Source organism: Didymosphaeria variabile, assembly GCF_027946475.1.
Source record: "Didymosphaeria variabile strain IMI 356815 chromosome Unknown scaffold_3, whole genome shotgun sequence".
Lineage (NCBI taxonomy): Eukaryota > Fungi > Ascomycota > Dothideomycetes > Pleosporales > Didymosphaeriaceae > Didymosphaeria > Didymosphaeria variabile.
In genome coordinates this window covers 4,065,321-4,085,130 of record NW_026611622.1, presented here as the reverse complement: position 1 = coordinate 4,085,130, position 19,810 = coordinate 4,065,321, and the positions used below count along the sequence as shown (strand labels likewise).

Sequence of the window (19,810 nt, the reverse complement as noted above, 5' to 3'; positions counted from 1 at the left end):
CCTGGGATCGCGAAGCAGTCCACGGAACCCGGCGGGTACATCACTGATCTCAGATTCCTCAGGGCTCTCATCAATAGATGCAAGTTTTGGAGCAGAAGATACGGGAGACCTTGGTCGGTGTATCTGAGAAGGTACAGTTTCGAACCTCGACCCAATGAGCTGTACCCCAGCCTCATGTGTTCTTCCAGTTGCTGAAGTCTGAGAAGACTGAATAGGATACGTTTTCGTGGCACTGCCGCTTGGAGTACCGGTTGAGTCCTGGCGATTATCCGAACCCACCACTGACACGTTCGTCCGCGAGTGCGCTACACTAGTCGGTATTAATGCCACACTCGATTCCGATGCGAGCCTCAGCTCAGCTTCATAGGTTTCAAGGTCATGTAAGTAGGGCAAAAAAAGTCCTGACCCGTCCGCAAAGTGGATGATCTTCTCCTTTACTTCGAGTTCTCTTGAGAGATTGTGCACACTACGTTGCAGGTTCCAGATATAATCTCGGGGAATCTTTCGTTCAGCAATTGGATCGAAGAATACACACTCGGAAAACGTCGTCTCGCACGGCGCACAGCGAGGCAAACGAGAGTCGCATCGCTTCTTGCCTATTCGGCATCTTTCACACGCGTGTACGTCCGATAAAGATTCGGTGCGCGCTTTCGGGATTGATGCCGGATTTTGGGACCTCTGCCTGTTCTCTATGTTCGTGGATATGGTCCCGAAGCGCTCGTGATCGGCCTTTACTGCAAAATCGATGTTCCCAATGGGCCATCTCTCTTCTACCTCGGATTGAGAGAACCTCTTCCAGGCTCCTGTTACAAGCGCGGAGCCAGTCTTTGACATAACATCCTTGTTACCTGATACAAATGTGGCCCCAGATCGAGGAATCAGGCCTCTCGGCGAGCAATTTACACATCTGTGTATTTCAAGTATCTGCTTCGCATGCCTGTAATAACAGGCAATGTGCTGGAATGTCTCACATCTCTCGCATTGGACAATGTGCCATGTGTCATCGTCGAAGCCGCAGACGCATTTTACGTAGCCGAGTTCTCGAGCTCCATCGATCGAATTGATCTGAGCTAACTCGATCAATCGAGTGCTCCCCTGTTCTTCTGAAGTACCTGCAACAGGATCCCCCTTAGGGGAACTCTTTGGTGGGCTTCTCTGATGCAAACTCGCTGAGGTACTAGATTCTCCGGATATAGTGGATTGACGTAGCTGGGGAGGTGGAGGAACATAGAGCCTGGCGCGCAACACCTCAAAACATTTTGGGCATCTGACCTCGTCCGCGACATCGTTAAAGCTTCTGCCATGACGCAAGTAGGCAGTGTGAAAGGTCGCATATACGCAGGTATCACTTTTCTCCAACGTTTTCCATTGCCTTACATCTGGAGTAGGATCGGAATCTAGACCAATATTTCCAGACTCAAACCAGAAATTGCTGTTCTGATGCACCCTCACGTCTTTGTCGGTATCATCAACATAGCGCTGATAATAGTTCCTGATATTGGGGTACTGTGATCCTGGCCAGTAAATACGCGTTGACTTCCAGTAGCCCTCGCAGATGATTCCCCTACGTTGACAATTGTTGCAATTCGGTCTCCCTTTATCGCACTTGAGGTTCTCGTGACGACACCGCGCGCAGTCTCTTTCTATCAGGACAGTACGACGTGATAGTCGTTGGTTTCCGGTCCGGAGTAAATTAAGCGCTCGCTCTTTACCGAGGCGGGCGTGACGTATTGGTGGTGGCTTCACAGATTCAAGTCGCGCCTCTGTGTGTGTGGAGGCCTTGCTCATGAGAGGGGCTTTGTCTGAGAGAGATGAAAGATCTGACCAATCGTGTGATAGTGACTCTTTCGTCGTCGTATCTTCGGTTTCAGGGCTAAGTTTCCGTCGAAATGCTAATTCCTTTTGGCCCAAATGTTCCAAGGCTCTCAACGCAGCATCCTCCACAGCATTATCTCTACAGAGGGCACCTTGCCAACTGCGCGAATAGTATTGAACGCCATCTGCCACCATTGTAGCAACCCAGGTATCAGTTGGCACAAATTGGGCTGTTATAGCCTTTAGTGTTGGCTTTGACATGTTGCGAGCTTTACAATAACCCCTCAAGCTGAGGAATTGCGGACCAAAAGTAGAAAAATGGAGCATGGATCGAGATAAGTGGTCCGGAGACGGTGGGGAACTTGCTTCTGATGGCGTATCTTGGTGTACAGTCAAATCACTCTCTTCGTTGTGGGTATTTCCTTCATCCTCAGTGACCACTTTGACCGTATCACCTTTTACATGATCATCAAACGACTGACCCATAGTGATGGAAGCATCAACACGAAGTGGAAAGTCGCCACCCTCTCTTCCATCAGTACCTGTTCTGGCTATATTACCCGTGGGATAGACTCCTATTGGCTTCTTTAGCTCGTGCGGAATGTCCGACCTCGCACTGTGCTTGCTGTTCGACAAAGGATGCCCTCTTCGCGCACTTCGTATGACACGATTACGGTATATGAAGCCATCTGTTTGCCTGATCTTGGAAGGTTCAGCAAGCTTTGCGACGTTCGATCCCGTTAGGTCTAGGATGGTCCGTTCTTCAGCGCTGTGGGCCTGCTCCTCGTGCTCTGCCGATTGGTGTCTGTACTGGATCATAGCCTGAGGCCGTACGCTTGTCATCGCCTTCCCACCCTTCATGTCGGAAGGGTCAGTCCCAGTCGTAAATTGCAATTGAGGAGGACCTTGGCGCCGGCGCGGCGATCGAAGCAGCCGCGCTCCCGCTTCCGGATCGTATGGAGGACTGGTAGAGCCGGACTCAATGTGTGAAGTTGACTTGTCAGGCCATCTCATAAAAGGTGCCGTTGGCTGACCATATGTATTCTGATGCAACCGAACTGGATTGGTCCAGGTATTTATTGCCTGCTTCAAATTTGCCTCCGATTTCACGCCCTCCCTTTCATGATGCTCAGATTCATGCACAGCTGTCGACGAACGGGGACCTTTATCAAAACCTACTACAGACGTCTCTTCCCCTCTGTGACTACGTTCAAGTTCATGGGCCATCTCCCGAAGTTGTACGACATAGCTTTGGGGTATTCCTATACGATGACCGAGTGAAGCGTGATAGAATTCGCAGTGAGAGTTGTTCTGTTCGCATGGACCACAGCGCGATATGCTAGGGATACAGGGTTCATCGCGTATGCGGCATTGAGAACATGTCTCAGGCGTGGGGCTTGTTTCGTGTCTGTGGTCTTTGATGTCCACCTCTTCAACATCGCTACTGTACGAACGTAGCGGTCTTGGATCCATGACTGCAATAACATCCTTCTCCACAGGACGCGTAATGAATTCCTGTTCGGCGGATTCTGAACCAGATATAGAAAGTGGATCTATAGTGAGTGCCGTATTGGTTTCCGCAGGCGTGAGCGCAAATCTGCTGCCCACCTCCGCAGAGCTTGCAGCAATCCCAACGAATGGTGCAGAGCCAGTGATCGAAGAGCCACTATTCTCCAAGTGCGAAGACCCGGCTTCGGCTTGCTGATCTATTTCCCTCGGTGTACAACCCACGCATTCGTGGACCTCTATCTCTACTACTTCTTTCGCCTTCTTGTAATAGCAGGTGATGTGTTGCCAGGTCCCGCACTTCTCGCATTGCACAAGATACCTCGAGTCGCTGGTGAAGCCACACACACACTTGATTCTGATCGTCGCGTCCCCCGAGTCTTGTATACCTTTTTCTAAGGTGCTCTTGGAGATATACAACCGCCCACTTTTAGCTGGCCCATTAACTGGCGTAGCACAGTTCGGACAGCATTTACCAGGAATGACCCAGACAGTCTGGCCTTGCTCTAAGCACGTCGGACAACGGCAGCCAGGGACCTAGATGATTCAGCTAGACATGTTGCACATAGTAGTCGTATACGTACGGGCATGTTGGTTCTCAAAATGTTACTTCAGAACCATTAAATGAGGTCTTGACTGCTGAGCTCGCCACGAATTCGTTCAGTGTTCAACCCTTTCAGCCTTGCAGCATCGTGTGTAAGGCCCTGGCAAGGCTGGAAGAACGAGTCTCGGGAACAACTGTAAAGCACCAGGCCACTATACTGGGTAGGAGTGTAACGGCAATGAAGAAGACCAGCAAAAGAGTCAGCAATAAGGCCGATAGAAGGTCCTTGCGAAGCTGGGTTTCTTGCTGCCGGAGGATGCTGCAGCTGTCTGCCTGCGCCACTTCCGGTACGTGGCGGGGTAATTCACCCCTGCCTGCACCTGCAGAAGGTCACCGGAAGTCTGAGCATCGTCAGCCTAAGGTCTGCATATTCCGGCACGAAGCATAATGCTGAACACTCTCAATACTACACTACCTTGTACCATCTTATGATTTCTACCGTCTATAACCAGCCGACCAGCCGCAACCGTCAAGGGTACCAGTAAATACGATCCACTCTCTGATCCACTGTCAATCTTAGTTATCCATCCCTCTAGTTATCCAACCCATCTCTCTCCACCAACCCTCTAACAACATCAATGACATCACCATCTCTCTTCCCAAGCTCCCGTCCAGGCTCCCTCACTTTGCTTTCAAGCACCCTATCCAACATGCCCCTCAAACGACTGACCAACACCCCGATCCTCGCCCATCCTCTCAACCTAATCCAATCGTCTACCACCAATCCCCGACCCAATGTGTCCACCCTGATATCACCCGCAAACATCAGCAGGCTGTATGCATTCAATGGCGTGAGCTCTCGTATGAAGATCTTGCTCGTGGCCATCTTGTTGAAGTACGCGATGAATGAGGCATTCGATGGGAACGTTTGGGCTGAGAAAAGCGACGAGGAGGGATGCACGAAGATGCGCCCATTCTCTTGGTTGAAGTACTTGATTTCGCGGGACGACGGGTCAAGCTCGACGGCACCTGCTATACCGGCTGCGAACTTCTTCTCGGGAAGTTGGATGCGGGCGATTTGGGGGTTGAAAGAGCCAGCGATGAGGGCGCGGATGAGTGCGTCGTTGTGATTCTGTTTGTTGTACGAGCCGTGAGTCTGTGGGTTGGCAGAGTTGTAGGTCGTTGGAATGAACGAGATTTCCTTGAGCGAGGAGAGGTATTGCGAGCGGTTTGACGCGATGTCGAAGAGAGTTTGCGATGAAAGGCTATTGGCACTGCACCACGCGCGAAGATCGCGTGCTGACGCTCCTTTGCTGCGGAGGGCGGACCACTGCTCGTAGGCCCGTACATCGATGAGCAGGTCGCCTTGATTGTTGGAGAAAGAAGAGCGAATCCGCTCGAACTCACTCCGTGTCTCTTCGTCTCGCTGTCGGGGCGAAAGGAATGGGCTCCTTGCAGTCAAAACCGAAGCAATGGTAAGAGCAGCTTCAAGACAGCCAAATGTCGCACCGTAAACGAGCAACTTGCCACAGCGCAGGTCCGCGGGGATCATGGACATATGCCGGCCCAGTGCGGTTAGTTCGTTGTCTGTGATGGCACCCATCTGACCCAGCAGCCTGACGGCACCTTCGACTGCTGTGCTTTCAGGAGGCGTAAGTGCTGATGCAAGGAAGCCAGAAACGTCTTGTACACCCATAGCCTTGATTGACAAGCAAAGCTGCTCTAACGGCACGCGTCTGATCTCGGGCTCGGGCCGCTCCATCATTTTGGCTTCAGCATTGCGCGTATAGAGCTTGTAGCACTCTCCAGCGCGGACACGGCCAGCGCGACCACGTCGTTGCTTGCAAGCTGCTCTTGAGGCCCATGTTTCGGCGAGTCGAACCATGTTGTTCTGAGGGTCGAAGCTAGTTTCCTTGACACGGCCAGTATCAATGACAGCAACGATATCCTCGATAGTGATCGAAGTTTCTGCGACGTTGGTAGCAGCTATGACTTTGCGTTTTCCTGGAGGTGCCAGAGGGAACACACGCTTTTGTTCTATTGGCAAGAGAGAAGCATGCAGAGGGAGTGCGTGGAAGTGGGAGAAGTTCCTAAGTGCTTGAAGTGTTCGATCGATTTCCATGGTTCCGGGCAAGAAGATCAAGATACCACCGTCTTTTTCGCCGAGCTGCTGATCAATGTAGTGGACCGTTTCCGCAATGAGGTCGTAATTGATGCCAAATCCAACACTCATGAGATTGCCGGAAAGTTGTTTGCCTCCAGAATCTTCTTCGAAGCCGGCAGCTGCACCGGAAAAGCCTGTAGCATGCACGATGTCGTCCATGTACCAATCTTGCACGGGGTATGTGCGGCCTTGGATTTCCACACGCCCTACCGGACCCACGTCATGGAAATATCGCTCGAAAACGTCCGCGTCGAGCGTAGCACTCATCAATATAACCTTAAGATCTTTGCGCCGCCTTAGGATATCGCGAAGCAAGACAAGGAGGAAGTCGGTATCCAGACTGCGCTCGTGAACCTCATCAACGACAACATGGCTGACATCGGCGAGTGCGGCCACAACGTCATCCGAACTACCGCCCGAGGTCTGCAATCGCCTTAGGAGAACACCGGTAGTAACGAAAGTGATTTTGGTTTCACCCGGCTTCTGTTTTGATTCTCCACGAATAGTGTATCCGATCTCACCGCCGACTTGTGAGCATCGCTCGTCTGCCACACGATCCGCAAGACCAAGGGCGGATATTCTGCGCGGTTGGGTACAGATGATGTTCGCCACGCCCCCAAGCTGTCGCTGAATAAGATCATCCAAGATGAATTGGACAGATTGTGTACTTTTTCCAGAGCCTGTTTCACCAGAGACGATAGTGACCTGGCTCATGTTTACGACCTTGACTATCTGCTCGCGAAGTTTCCACGCGGGTAAAGACTGGCGTGCAGCCATCATCTTTTGTTGAGCAGGTGTGCCTTGCTTAGCCTCCCACTCCGCCAGTAGCTTTTGGCTTTGGGGAGATGCTAATTTCCAATCGATGGGTCTCCGAGGCCTGCCTTTGCTCCTCGGATGACTCTGCGGATTCGAGGTTTGATGGTCTGCGGACAAACCGGCGGAGACGTCAGTGAGTCGTCCTGGGTTCTTGAAGATCTCCCCTGCGTTCTGTTGAAGCCAGTCGACGATATCATATACCATCGGCATGCCGAGGAAGTTCTCTTCCGCGTGGAGCAGGGCTTTTCGGATGATACTCAATCGTATATAAGCGGGAATAGCAGCCTCGAACGTAATGATTGGCACTACCATAGGGTAAGGCCCGAATGGGCGATGGACTTGGAGTATCAAACGCTTCCCTTGTTGCTTAATGTCAAGCTCAATTCGGCACATGGTTGGAGATGGTTGTGAGAAGAGTTTATCGTATATCGCTTCCAGGGATGCCATCTCCTCCTCCCATGAATCCATGTTTGATTCCTCTTCCGCATCATCCGCGATTGTGAGTTGCTGAAGATTTTGGGTAACGTCACTGTCGAGAGGGTGAAGCAGCTGTGTTTGTAGAAGCGCCGCTGCTTTTCGTTCATCTCCAGCCTGGCTATCGTACGCCTCTTCGCAAAGTTCGATCGCGTAACCGGCCGCCGCGAGGCGCTTTATTGCACCCTCGCGCTTTAGGTTCGCGCTTGCCATGCTGATACCAGCGACGTAGCCTTCCGGAAGACTCCAAGACGGAAGGTCGTCCTCAGGCACGTGAATAAGCAGCCATTCAATGACTTCTTCGCGGTCCTTGCATATCTCCGCAGCCTCTTCCACATGGCTCTGACGGAACCCCAAATTAGTGACTTCTTCCACGACCTTTTTGCGAGTGTTATTATCCATGACAATCCCATTTGGATTCCAAACCGCATCTCGTCGAATGAGCTGCTCAGCTTGTTTCCTTGTCCTCTTGCCAAGCTCAACCTTGGGCACGCGCTCCCAACCTTTCAAGATGTTTCGACTAGGAGGAGCACCTTGCGCATTGGGTGTAGACATGCCTGGCGTCTGATTATGTGCCTTTGCCGCCTCAACGCGAGCCCTTTCCTTCTTTTCACGTTCTTTTGCCGCAACTTCCTTTGCCTTCTCACGCTCCGCGTATCCAAAGAACGGATCAGCTTCGTACATCCAAGCCTGGCCGGTCGACTCATCCTGCTTCTTGAGGTCGCTGAACTCCCCTTTCCAGAGATCTTTGTAAGTCGGCGGTAGCATCATGTGCATGTTCTTTGCGCTTGCGACCCGAAAGAGTGTATAGGCAGCAGCAAAATTACGAGCTTCCACCGCAGACGGTTGTCGGGCCTTCTTGGCGAGCTCCAGTGGTATATGGATTGGGGGCAGTGTGGTAGTCTCCCGAGTTTTGGGATTTGTCTTCGATATGACCACATGTGCAGAGTAGACACCAGAGTCATTGCGCATTCGGTAGTCTGGCTTGTTCCACTTTTGCTTCTGGAAGTACTCAGAAAGTAGGGCTACAGGGAGCTTGCCGGTCCATGATGCTCCAGCAATAAGTGTCCTAGTATCTGGCTTTTTGGGAGCATCAGAAGGTTCCTCGGTAGCAGCTTTGCTTTTGCCTTTGGAATCAGTCTTGCTGCTCTCCGCAGCAGCGCCAGGTGCATTACCGCCTCTCTTCTTCTTTTTGCCCTTGCCGTCATCGAAGACGATGAAACTCGTGTCCTCTTCAGGCAGGACAGATTTCTTCGGCCCGCGCGGGGCATGAGGTTTGTTCGGCATATTTGCACGGTTGAAGTTTGGTCTGAACGGACGTGATCTGCGACTCTAGCGTCTCCATGGAGGGACGTCGTGGGAATATGCAGCGAGGCGACAAATGATGAGACACCAAAAACAATCTGTGAGACTGTTTGCCGCTCGGAAGGGCGCAACTTGCTGACAATAAGCGCTCAATCACTTGGCCGTGCCCGAATTCGCTCCCGAAAGCGAATATTTGGGGAAAGAATCGATTTAGCCACCCGTGTATGCATCTTGAAGTGATGAAAATAAAGCTCGATTAACACCCCTCGTACTGTCCGAGGTTCCGATGCTTGGCGACATTTTCGGAAGCTTGGACCACTGCGTTCCGAACGCGACACTGACGTCGTCACTGCCCATCTGTCTCATTGAAATTTACCACAATTGTTTTGCTACACAGCTGATGAGCTTTAAACTTGCTTGTCTGTATAAAAGGCTCAATTTCGCTTGCAGGACACCAGATATCCTCCCTCCACAATTACGAACCATTACAAGAACCCAAATCTCCCGCAGACGTCCACGACTTCCACGGCCTCACATGGCTCCCAAAGACACAGTCATTCGCGCAGATGACGCTCCCGATGAAGCCATCACTGCAGGAGAGATCAAAGGAGATGTCGCTCCACAGAAACCCGCAGACCATGACCTAGCCGCCACACAAAAGCCACGGAACGCCTGTAAGCTCAACCCTCTCGTGTACTTCAACCGATACTTAAAGTAACTGTGCAGTCGCAGAGCTCATGAAACCGAAACCGAAACCGAAACCGAACAGTCAAACCCTTAACGAGAATACGAACAAAGGCAAAACTTCGCCACTACCCTCCTCTTCCGGCTCCAAGAGCTTCGATGCGCGAGATGGGTTGGGCATATACATCAAGTACCCAGAGCGAAACCCAGAGGGAAGAGTGATTGAATACGACGATGAATTCGTGGTGATACAAGATAAATATCCAAAAGCAAGGTACGACCTTCTTTCTTCCCCGCTAATCCGGACCTACACTGACATAAGGCTATCCCAAGCGTACACCTTCTGCTCCTACCCCGAGATCCGGCCCTCACCCTCGAGCACCCGCTCATCACCTTCTCGAAAAACCCCACCTTCCTCGCCAAAGTCAAACCCCGCGTCGAGCGCCTCAAACTCCTCGCAGCGCGCGAACTCCGCCGCAAATATGGTCTCTCCAGCGCGTCAGACGCACCCTACCAGCTTGCCCTCGAAGACATGATGAGCGGCCCAGATCCTCCGCCCTCAGACGAACGTGACTCTCTCCTTCCACCAGGTCGCGACTGGTCTCGCGAAATAATATCAGGCGTGCACACGCACCCGTCCATGAAACATTTACACATCCATGTTCTGTCGCGCGACATGCGTAGCCTGTGGCTGAAGAAGAAGAATCACTACCTGAGCTTCAATACGAGTTTCTTAGTAGGGCTGGATGAGTTTCCGCTAGAGGAGGGGAGTGCGAGGTTTCATCCTGGAGATTGGCCGAGCTGGGATATGGTATGTTGGAGATGTGGGCAGAACTTTAAAAATAGGTTCAAGGCGCTGCAGGAGCATCTTGACGAGGAGTTCGAGGACTGGAAGAAAGAGTGATAAAGGCAGCGTTCTGCGTCAATTCTTCTTTCATCACGGCGGGTATGGCGCGACGCCTGTAGAACTATTTTAGTGGCAGTAGATACCCTGGACAGTGAACGTTTTTTCATTCGTATTCACAGATATTTGTTCATATCCATCGGAGCAATTCCAACTCCAGTGAGTGCTTTTTTGATATGCCCATGCACCTTCCTATCGCCAGGTCCATGCAATGCTGCGCCAAATTCGACTCCTACTCTTACAAAAGGTAACGACCCCCCAGTGTAAGAATACAATGATGACATCCAGTCATTCTTCAACAGTATCCAAGACAAGATCTCTTCAGCTTATTGATACAAAGGACCGCCTATCATGATGCCAAATCGTTATCATTGTTTAGCTCTTGACCTTGGTCTTGGGGGTGCCGCTCCTGACGCGCTTGGCCTCGGGGCGCTGGAGATGCTGGGCAGGGATCCAGCTCTGGTCGTAGGACTTCGAACCGGTGGCAGCAACGGCGGGGCCGTCGGCACCGACAACGGAAACCTGCTCGGCTGGGTCGACCTTCTTGGAGCCACCGGAGGACTTCTTCGCACGCTCGCCACCTTTGCCTCCGCGCCTTTGCTGGGGGAAGAGGGTTGTAATCCAGGTGTTGTAGATGAAGAAGACGGTGCCGCCGAAAGCGCCGAGGAGGACGAGGTAGAGGAAGATACTAAAACAAGCGGTCAGCAGTCAATTCTATGTCGAGAAATTGCGCATTTAGGTAATCGGAAAGTTGCATACATTTGCGGGTCGAAGATGCTGGTGGGCGCCTCAACGATGCTGACGGTTTCATTGTAGACGGAGATGGTGTAGAAGGCGCTCTTCTTGTCCTGGAGCACAGCTACGAGCTGCAGGCGGACGTCCTGGGGGTGCATCTCGGTAGCAAAGCTGTAGGTCAGCGTCTGCTCCTCGCCCGCGGGGATCTCCAATCCGTAGCGCTGGCCGGTAAGGTTGCGCAAGATGTGCGTCTGGTCGCCTGCATCCTTGATCAACGAGCCTCCGACGATCTGGACGGTGACGGCCTCTGGTTCCTGATTATCGATGGACAGTCGAGCTTGGGTCGCGTGGCCATTGATCAGCTTGACACCGAAGATCTCGGACTGCGGGAAGCTGGCAGAGATTGAGACCTTCAGGTTGGGCGACTGGGCCTGCTCGCCGACGACTTCTTCGACATTCTCGACCTGGGGTAGCGTGCGTCAGCGGGTTGATGTCATGCGTCGTCAAGATGACAGGGCCTCACCTCGATCTCTGCAAAGGCATTGAGTGCCCGCAGCGAGAAGAGAAATAGAGTAGACAGTTTCCAGGCGATCATGGTGGCGGGGACGAGAATCGGACGTGGCGGTGGATGCGTGCAAGAGAGATGGGATGGAGCACTGAGGGGATGTTCGAACACTGAACGTGGCCTGAGTTGCTGGGGTGGAACAAGGGCGAGCTGCAGCTTCTAGCCGAAACGGGAGCTCACCAAACCTACCGCCAAAATCGCGTCTTGTGTATGTGACCTCTCGTCCCTGTGTCACCACGCCGCTGCAGCAAAACAAAGGGAAACCGTCGTCGCAAATAGACACGTCCTGTGCAGTTGCTCTGCATTTGCCTGATTGGCCCGATCGCGCCTGCTCACCGCCGTGGCTGCAGTGCTCCATACGCCGCAGCGCGTGTTTCCATGGTCGCGACCGACATTTCCTCTGCCCGACTAACACCAGGTACAAAACTCACCTGCGCAGCTTTCGTTCTCTTCTTGTTAGTCAACTGTCGCTGACGTCTCTTTGGGACAATTATTTCCTTCACCCTCGCTTCCATTTTTTCCACCGTGAACCCTTTCCGCCGGATTCCACAAGTCTGCTCACCTCACTATTTCAATATTTTCTTCTACCCGCCAATCTACACACCCACGACACTCAATCTCTCCACCACCATTTCTCTACCATGGCGCCCGCGTCCTTTTTCTCGAACGCGGCTTCGCCCGTAATTCCCATCGGCACGCCAGTGCGCGCTCCTGCTCAGGCTGTACAACATAGCAATGGCAACGGTACGAGCGGTCGTCAGACTGGTAACATGTCTAGCGAGTCGGCGACAATGTGGGCTCGCGTCGACGAGATCTTCCGGTGCGATCGTGAGAAGCAGCAATTGATTGAGGTAGTTGCGGACGCTCTATCAAGTTTTGGGGTGTCAGGGTTGACTTGTGCAGGAACTCATGACGCGCTATGAATACATAACGCAGGACTATCAACGCGTTGTCAGCCAGCAAGGCGATCTGCCGCAGGTTCAGCAGCTAAAACAGCAGCTGGCCGCTATGCACGGAGCTTTGGTAAGCGGATTTTATGGACGTACACAAGCCCTTCTCTGTATCCCTGGTGAACTCACATCTAGCTATCAAATTTTGCTCACTTCCCTATCTTTTTACTTCCGAGCATGAAGCCCCGAGAAGTTTCCCATAGTTGAGGTATTGACATCACGCAGGAGCGCAACCCATTTGTGATGGTCCTGATTGACGGCGACGGCATGATCTTCGAGGACGACTTTATTCAGAAGGGTCTATCTGGTGGCAAACAAGCTGCAGCCGCTCTTTACCACACTATTGTCACCTACATCGAGCGGGAAACTAACACGATTCCGACGACCTCACGCGTCCTATGTCGCATATACGCAAACGTCAAGGGTCTTGCCGACGTCCTCGTGAGGGCTGGAATCCTAGAGGACGCTGGTCAATTTGAGGAGTTTGTCCGCGGTTTTACAAGCGGAAGGACGTTCTTCGATTTTATCGACGTAGGCCCGGGCAAAGATCGCGCTGACGACAAAATCATCGGTATCTATGGCTTCCCATAATCTACATCCTAAAGCAACCCTGCTAATCATAACATCAGAGACTTTGAAACTGTTCATCGACGATTTCCATTGCCGCCAAATCTTTTTTGGTTGCTCGCACGACAACGGCTTTGCCCGACCGCTAGAAGAATACTTGGGTGATGATGTCAAGATCTCCAAGGTGACGCTTTTGGAAGGAGTTCCCTTCGAGAAAGAGCTTCTCGGTTTGCCGTACAAGACTAAGAAGTTTGACGGCTTATTCCGCGAGGCTAAGATTAACGTTCTGGGTGGTCCAGCCGGAGTGGCTTCACCTGCAGTTAAGCATTACAACGTGCTCAACGGCCTGCCAACTCGTCTGCCACCGCCCCTCACCAGCTTCGATTCTCCGCCTCCCCGAGCAGTGTCGTTGGATCTACCTCGTACGCCGTCGACGTCGACTCTGGACGGACTTGCGAATGTCAACAAGACCAAGAACTGGGCTGCATTGGCTGCTGCGCCTCCTCCACCTGTCACCGCACAACCCGTCTCTGAGTATAGGCCTTCGAACCGCGATGAGATCATTGCACGTAACCGCATAGGACAGCGGGTTGATCCTCCATGCCGAGACTACGATAAAGCTGAGGTTGATCGGATTAAGAAGATCAAGATGTGTAACGTTCATTTCTTGCGCAATGAGTGCGCCTTTGGAGACAAATGCACCCATCTGTAAGTTCATCTACGCAATGCAACTAGTCCCATGCCAGAAATTCACTCAACGCCTTCGCAGTCACAACTACCAGCCAACCGAGGCCGAGATAGCTACCCTTCGTTTAGTTGCGCGCATGGCACCCTGCCAGAACGGAAGCGGTTGCCAGGAGATCAAGTGCATCTATGGCCATCGTTGCCCGGCTCCGCAGTCCAAGACCAAGTCGAAGGGCACCAAGAACTGCATTTTCGGCGAGACATGCAAGTTTCCAGAGAATCTCCACGACATAGATTGCAATGTGGTGAAGACTCTGGTCATTCGTTAGGACAATGACCAGAGGAAGTATGTACTAGTCGGCACCTACACATCAAAGGCATGGAAGATGCGTCGAGGTTTACAGGCTTTTTGCGCCTCTACCCACGGCACGGTAAACAGATGATACCCCGGTAGCTTTTCATGACACATGGGGAGGATAATGGAATTCTCAGATTACGCTGCACTTCTCTCTGGTTCGCTACTGTGCTTCAATCTGTGTTTAAGGGTACACCGAATAAACGTGGGGTTACAACAATAAAACGCCCAGGGTATAATCCGCCTCCTGTTTCGCTCTCTTTGCTTGACTGACACCGATATAGCGGAACTATAACATGTTCGCAGTATGCTGATCAGATGCGCAAAGCAAGCCCAAATATAGGCCACCATCATACCAAGTACCAACCGATACCGCTTGCTTTCCCTCTTCAGTCCTCTTCCTCATCCACCTCTCCCTCATGCTCAGCCTTTCCACCCTTCCCCTTTGCGCCCTTTCCCTTTTCTTTCTTCCCTTTCTTCTTCTTTTTCGGTGTTTCTCCAGTAATGCTTTCCAACGCCTCATCCGCATCATCGTCTGCTGTTCGCTCGAGGTCATGCTGCTCTGTATGCTGGAGCCGGAAGATCCACCATGCTAGGCCTAAGACGAGGATTGTAGATGCGACCGGCGTGACAAGGCCTTTGAAGACGTCCCAGAGCGTGAGAGAGGCGAGGTTGCGAAGGAGTGGGGTAACAAGAACTGTTCGCTCGTGCTGTGGGACGTTAGTAAATATCCAATGCTCCTTTCCTATACTCTTGGAATACACAATCACGCAGAAACACGGAAATTGGATATGAGAGACGACATACTTCCAAATCCGGATTCACAGAGTACAGCAGCAATATTAAGACAAATAGTATCATTAATAAGGACAGCACAGTCAACACTTGTATGACTGCGAGCAGTATCGAGATATCTTTCATTGTCTGCAGGACTTTGAAGCCGGCCGCCACCAGGGGCGTGACTTGCTCGAAGGCGGCATTGATCTCACGCGAATAGGGTATGCCCATCTTGGCCTGGGACTAGCTCTTTACTTGGGTAGGTACGTGCGCTCGATCGTGAACTGAAGAGCTTTGACTGGCTGGAGAAGTGGGACAAGGATCGATGTTACTAATGTGCGTAAGATGATAGTGAATGTTATCGTAGAATATAGTACAACAATAAAGATATATGTAATGCTGGCATTGTGGTCGGATGTGAGATGCGATGCGGAGATGGCTACTGACGTCACGCGCTAAACGCCTTGTCTCTGACAGTACGGTAACCAGTGGCAGGCTCGACCTTCCTCATCACCATCGATTTTCCCACCAATCCTTACACAACGTGCTTTGTATAGGCCTTTTGTTTTAGTGTAGTGTGTAATGCTTCGGTCCACTGATTCAGCATGTCGGGGGCCAAGGGCCATACCGGCGCTGTTCGACCAATGAGACCGAATTGCGCTCAAGGATCCCTGCCAATACCTATTGCTTGAGGCTGAAGGAATTCGACGAGGCTGAAACTGTCGAAGACGAGATTTCGCAGAAGCCGAAGCCTTTCCACCTTCATGTCTTTTTCAAGCTTCTGGATTTCCAGCTGCCCTTTCAGAACATTCAAAACTAGAAAGGCACGCGACAGCGTTCTATCTGCTCGTTCCCACATCTACGTTCCCCAATCCGACATACCGACATGGCGGCAGCCGATGCCGGCTCCTTGAGCCAGCACGTGTACACCGGCTTCTGGGTCAACAAGGCGTACGAAAGTCCCTATGGAGCTACACTGACGCTAAGCCGACAGAGCGGAGGATTCCTCATTGCTTTCCTAGCAGTCTACGTTGGCTTCATTAGCAAAAGCGTATGGACGATTACGCGCTTCGGTCTCCATTTTTTGTTCTCCTCAAGGCTTCGCCCAGACGGGATGTATCACCAACGACAAGTGCTGCTCAAGAACGCGAGGACCGCACCCGAAACATTGAAAGATGCGTTCGATCTGTCTTGGGCATGGAAGAAACAGGACAAGGCTAGCCTCCGTCGCCTTATACCGGTCGTGGTAGGAGCAGCCGTAGTCGCTTCAGCTTTCACAGTAGCTAGTAAGCGACCCTCTGGTTTCATGGATATAGAAAGAGAAGGCTCTGAAGATTCGATAGTGCACGTTGGGTATGTTCGGGCAGGGACACAGCTTGTACCAAATTCGAACATGACAATTGACTCTTTCGACCACTTACCCTTTACATTCTAGGTATTTTCTCGTCACGCGTCACGGCGAATGACTCGAACGAGGTCTTATTGCTAGGAAAGGGCTGCAACCTGAATAAGAGCTTTGAGGGCATAGAGGATTTCAGGACTGATATGCGGGATCTGCAGATGAGGATAGTCGACTATTTGGCACAAGCCCAGGCATGCTATCGCGGCGGGCATCTAAACCAGCCTCAGCAGTGCCGGATTCATGTTCGAAACAGGCTTCCTTATACGTTGAACGCGAATGCGACTTGTCCGTTTCCAGACAAAATCTGTCGCAGCCCAAGCGGAAACGTGCGCCCCGATAGTGGACCTATTGACAGCTTGACTGACCTTGGTATCAATCATGCACCGAGATTCACAGTGAGGCTTAACCGACAATGCGCTCCCTTGGCCACAGAAGGTTACACCACCTGGTACACTGAACGACAGGACCACGCGTCCTTCACTTACTTGCGGTACAACTACGGAAAACCGATGCTGTTGGAGAATGAAAATGACACCGTAAGTGATTATATATATCAAGCGAGAGTAAGAAACCCCCACGAAGCTGTCTCCATCCGGTCGTTCTTCGAGAATGGGTTTTTTGACTATCGCCTTCGGTAAGTTCAACCTGAAGTCCCTCTCCCAATGTATCATTAAGACTGTCATAGGATCATGGAAACATCAGTGAATGGGCCTACGGCTTTCGCACCCATACCAGAATTAAATCGAACGGATGCTGCAGTTATGTTGATCTTCCTGGACCAAAGTAACATTCTGTATCTGAACCAGACCGAAGATCCTTGGTTTCACGCTACTACACCTGCCGATGTCCCGCCCTTCATGAGTGAAGGTGATCTTTCGTTCTACCGAGCGGACGAGCCAGCAACTGTACTCAGCTGTGCTTCCCAGTTCCTTTTTTGTGCCCCAGGATCTCCATCAGATTGCGCGACTATATCGGGCGACAAGGAAACACTCATGAAACATGTCACCACCTTGTGGCCTCATACAGAGGACTGGGAAGCGATTGTGGGTTTCAGGTTCGCCATCGCGAATATCTTTCAGGGACCTGAGATGTTCTACGCGTACCCCGGTACGATTACCCACCGGGTGCAATGCACATGTGTTAGCCCTTGGCTCAAGCAAGGCATCTTCTGGCTTAGCTAAAACATGCACATACGCAAGTAGCATCCTCACCTCTTTGGATTCCGCTGACTTTAGCCTTGTCGATTCAGGAACACCGTCATTGTTTTCAAGGTTTACGATAAGCAATTCAGTTCAGTCAGATATGATACCGCCTAACAGATGGCAACTGGAATTGGAATACACGTTCCAAGCTTGGCTTGCTGCACTGCAATCAGCACTACTAGAAGCATCGACCAAAGGGTCGTACGAGATGAGTCCCGAAAGGCAGTTCTGTCCGGATCGAGATGCGTGCCACAAGCTCTGCTATAACCAGGTACTGGGAGACCTATCACACATATGGCCGTCATGCTGACCTAGTGCACGAAGAAAATTCGTACTGGTGAATTCTATTCATTTAGTGTGCTCGGGATTTCCATCATCATCTTTCTCGGGCTCTTCCTCATGCTCGTTGCCGCATTTATCGGATCGATCGTCAGTTCCTTTTGTCGCTTCATTGACCGAATGAGACGTCGCGATGGCAGGTCAACGCAATATGCACTTCTCGAGTGGACCAGCAACTCGCCATTCCATCTACAACGCCTTGCTAACGAGACATTGGGCCTGGGGACTTGGTCCCATTACGGCCCACACCATACCTGTGACGGAACCAAGTGACAACCTCGGTATACTGGACATATCGGATCCGATGCATACACGACTGCGACCTCAAGATTCGTTAGGAGGGGAGCTTGCAATACTGAAATCAAATGCGGTCGAGCGAGTTTCGACGGAGCACGACGAGCAGAGCCCGACCTATGGTAGGGAGAGTGAAAGTCTAGATATCCAGCATCCGAGCGGGGATAATTATAGTCCGATTACTGATGCGGACGATTTGAATAGAAGAGTTTGAAGAGCGTCACCAGTCATTGACTGAGACGTTCTTACCGCATTGGGATAGGTGTATGAGTAGCGCCGCTTGCCTCCCTAATCTCTAAATTACACACGGTGTGCCTACCACTCGATAGTTGAGCTTACATAGTCTGCTCTTTAGGAATACAGGCTCATTTCACTTTCAATGTCTGAACGTGTCCCGGCTCGATCTAGAGTTGAGCATTGTCCAAAATCGTAGACCGGTTCATTCGCGCGAGACGAGCCGTCGCTGGCGGCGGAGATGGCGCAGGAGCCCTCGGACATGATGGTGAGGCACGGATATGGCCCGCCCCCACACTCGGCGGGGTCGGTCGGCGTGGCTGTTGATGCGGCGCAAGGATCTCCCAATATGCGAGACTTCGCTGAAGCTCCGAAGAGCCGCACCGATGGTCTGAGGCTGGTGGATCGTCGGGCATTAGGTCCACGATGCCAGCACGCGTAGCCGTATGTCTGTACGTTGCTAAACAAAGTGGGTAAAAGAGTAAGCTAGCGCATATAGATGCCGGCCACCTAGGGTTTCCAGCCACCTTGGCAGAACGCGACACCTCTATAGAATATATAATATCTCCACTAATAGTCTCTATAATTACTACTAAGTATATATAGATTTAAGTGCTACTACTATAGTAACTACTATAACTCTCTCTATAGTACTTAATATAGTAGATCTATACTACTAAGTAGCTAGAGCCTTAGTTATATCTATAGCCTTTCTAATAGTCTCTACCTCTATAAAGTATTAATTTAATAAATCTAGAAAGAGTAGCTAATTCTAAATAGATTAAGGTTAGTTCTTAGGTAAGACTTACTAAAAAAAGGAGAAAGGTGTTAAATCTAGAAAGGGTAGCTAGTCCTAAATAGGTTAAGGTTAGTTCTCGGGCAAGACTTACTAAGGGGAGGAAGAAGGGGTTCTTATTAATATAGAAGTATCTTGCGAAGTGTAATAAGTTAATAAGGGAGGCCTAAGTAAATCTAAATAATAGATTAAAACTTAGGTTAAATATAAGTATAAAGGTTTATTCTTATATTCTTATATAGGGATCTTACTTAGTTACTTAGGAGCCCTAAATAACTAAGTAGGTTACGTAATAACTCTTAGCTACTTAGTTATTTAGGAACCCTAAATAGCTAAGTAAGTTATATAACTACTATCTAAGCGACTTAGCGCGTTCTTATCTTATTATAATCCTAGTTATTATATCTTCTACCTTTATAAGCGCCTGAACTTCCCCACTATTATCTAGTTCGTAATAATTAGTTACTACTATTATTAACGTAAGTCCTATAATTCTATTACGGTATAGCAGCCGTAATACTACTACTAATATATAGATATAGTAGGTCTCTATAAAATTTATAAAAAAGTAAAAATTTTATAAATATTAAATAAAATAAAACTAGTAGCTAGCTAGCTAGCTTAAATTATTCTTTTATAAAACCTACTATAGTAGTATAATTATACACTAAGAGGTTATTAGGTAGAGGTTTTAATTA

General features: G+C 50.6%; 5 protein-coding genes across 5 annotated transcripts; 2 read left to right on the top strand and 3 right to left on the bottom strand.

Annotated features, from left to right (window-relative positions):
- Positions 1-4,457: 4,457 nt before the first annotated feature.
- ucp12 (putative ATP-dependent RNA helicase ucp12) lies at positions 4,458-8,606 on the bottom strand (the record flags this gene model as incomplete). Its single annotated transcript, XM_056213467.1, has 1 exon — positions 4,458-8,606. One exon carries the CDS (start codon positions 8,604-8,606, stop codon positions 4,458-4,460), a length of 4,149 nt encoding a protein of 1,382 aa, XP_056073775.1.
- Positions 8,607-9,159: 553 nt separating this feature from the next.
- HNT3 (aprataxin-like protein) lies at positions 9,160-10,212 on the top strand (the record flags this gene model as incomplete). Its single annotated transcript, XM_056213466.1, has 3 exons — positions 9,160-9,317; positions 9,340-9,582; positions 9,642-10,212. 3 exons carry the CDS (start codon positions 9,160-9,162, stop codon positions 10,210-10,212), a joined length of 972 nt encoding a protein of 323 aa, XP_056073774.1.
- A 375-nt stretch (positions 10,213-10,587) lies between these two features.
- Positions 10,588-11,542, bottom strand: IRC22 (Increased recombination centers protein 22; the record flags this gene model as incomplete). Its single annotated transcript, XM_056213465.1, has 3 exons — positions 10,588-10,900; positions 10,972-11,411; positions 11,471-11,542. 3 exons carry the CDS (start codon positions 11,540-11,542, stop codon positions 10,588-10,590), a joined length of 825 nt encoding a protein of 274 aa, XP_056073773.1.
- Positions 11,543-12,153: 611 nt separating this feature from the next.
- On the top strand, positions 12,154-14,042 carry N0V89_004682 (uncharacterized protein; the record flags this gene model as incomplete). Its single annotated transcript, XM_056213464.1, has 5 exons — positions 12,154-12,363; positions 12,416-12,535; positions 12,688-13,033; positions 13,092-13,737; positions 13,799-14,042. The coding sequence occupies 5 exons, from the start codon at positions 12,154-12,156 to the stop codon at positions 14,040-14,042; spliced, it is 1,566 nt and encodes a 521-aa protein (XP_056073772.1).
- A 415-nt stretch (positions 14,043-14,457) lies between these two features.
- On the bottom strand, positions 14,458-15,076 carry N0V89_004681 (uncharacterized protein; the record flags this gene model as incomplete). Its single annotated transcript, XM_056213463.1, has 2 exons — positions 14,458-14,778; positions 14,876-15,076. The coding sequence occupies 2 exons, from the start codon at positions 15,074-15,076 to the stop codon at positions 14,458-14,460; spliced, it is 522 nt and encodes a 173-aa protein (XP_056073771.1).
- Between the last annotated feature and the right edge of the window lie 4,734 nt (positions 15,077-19,810).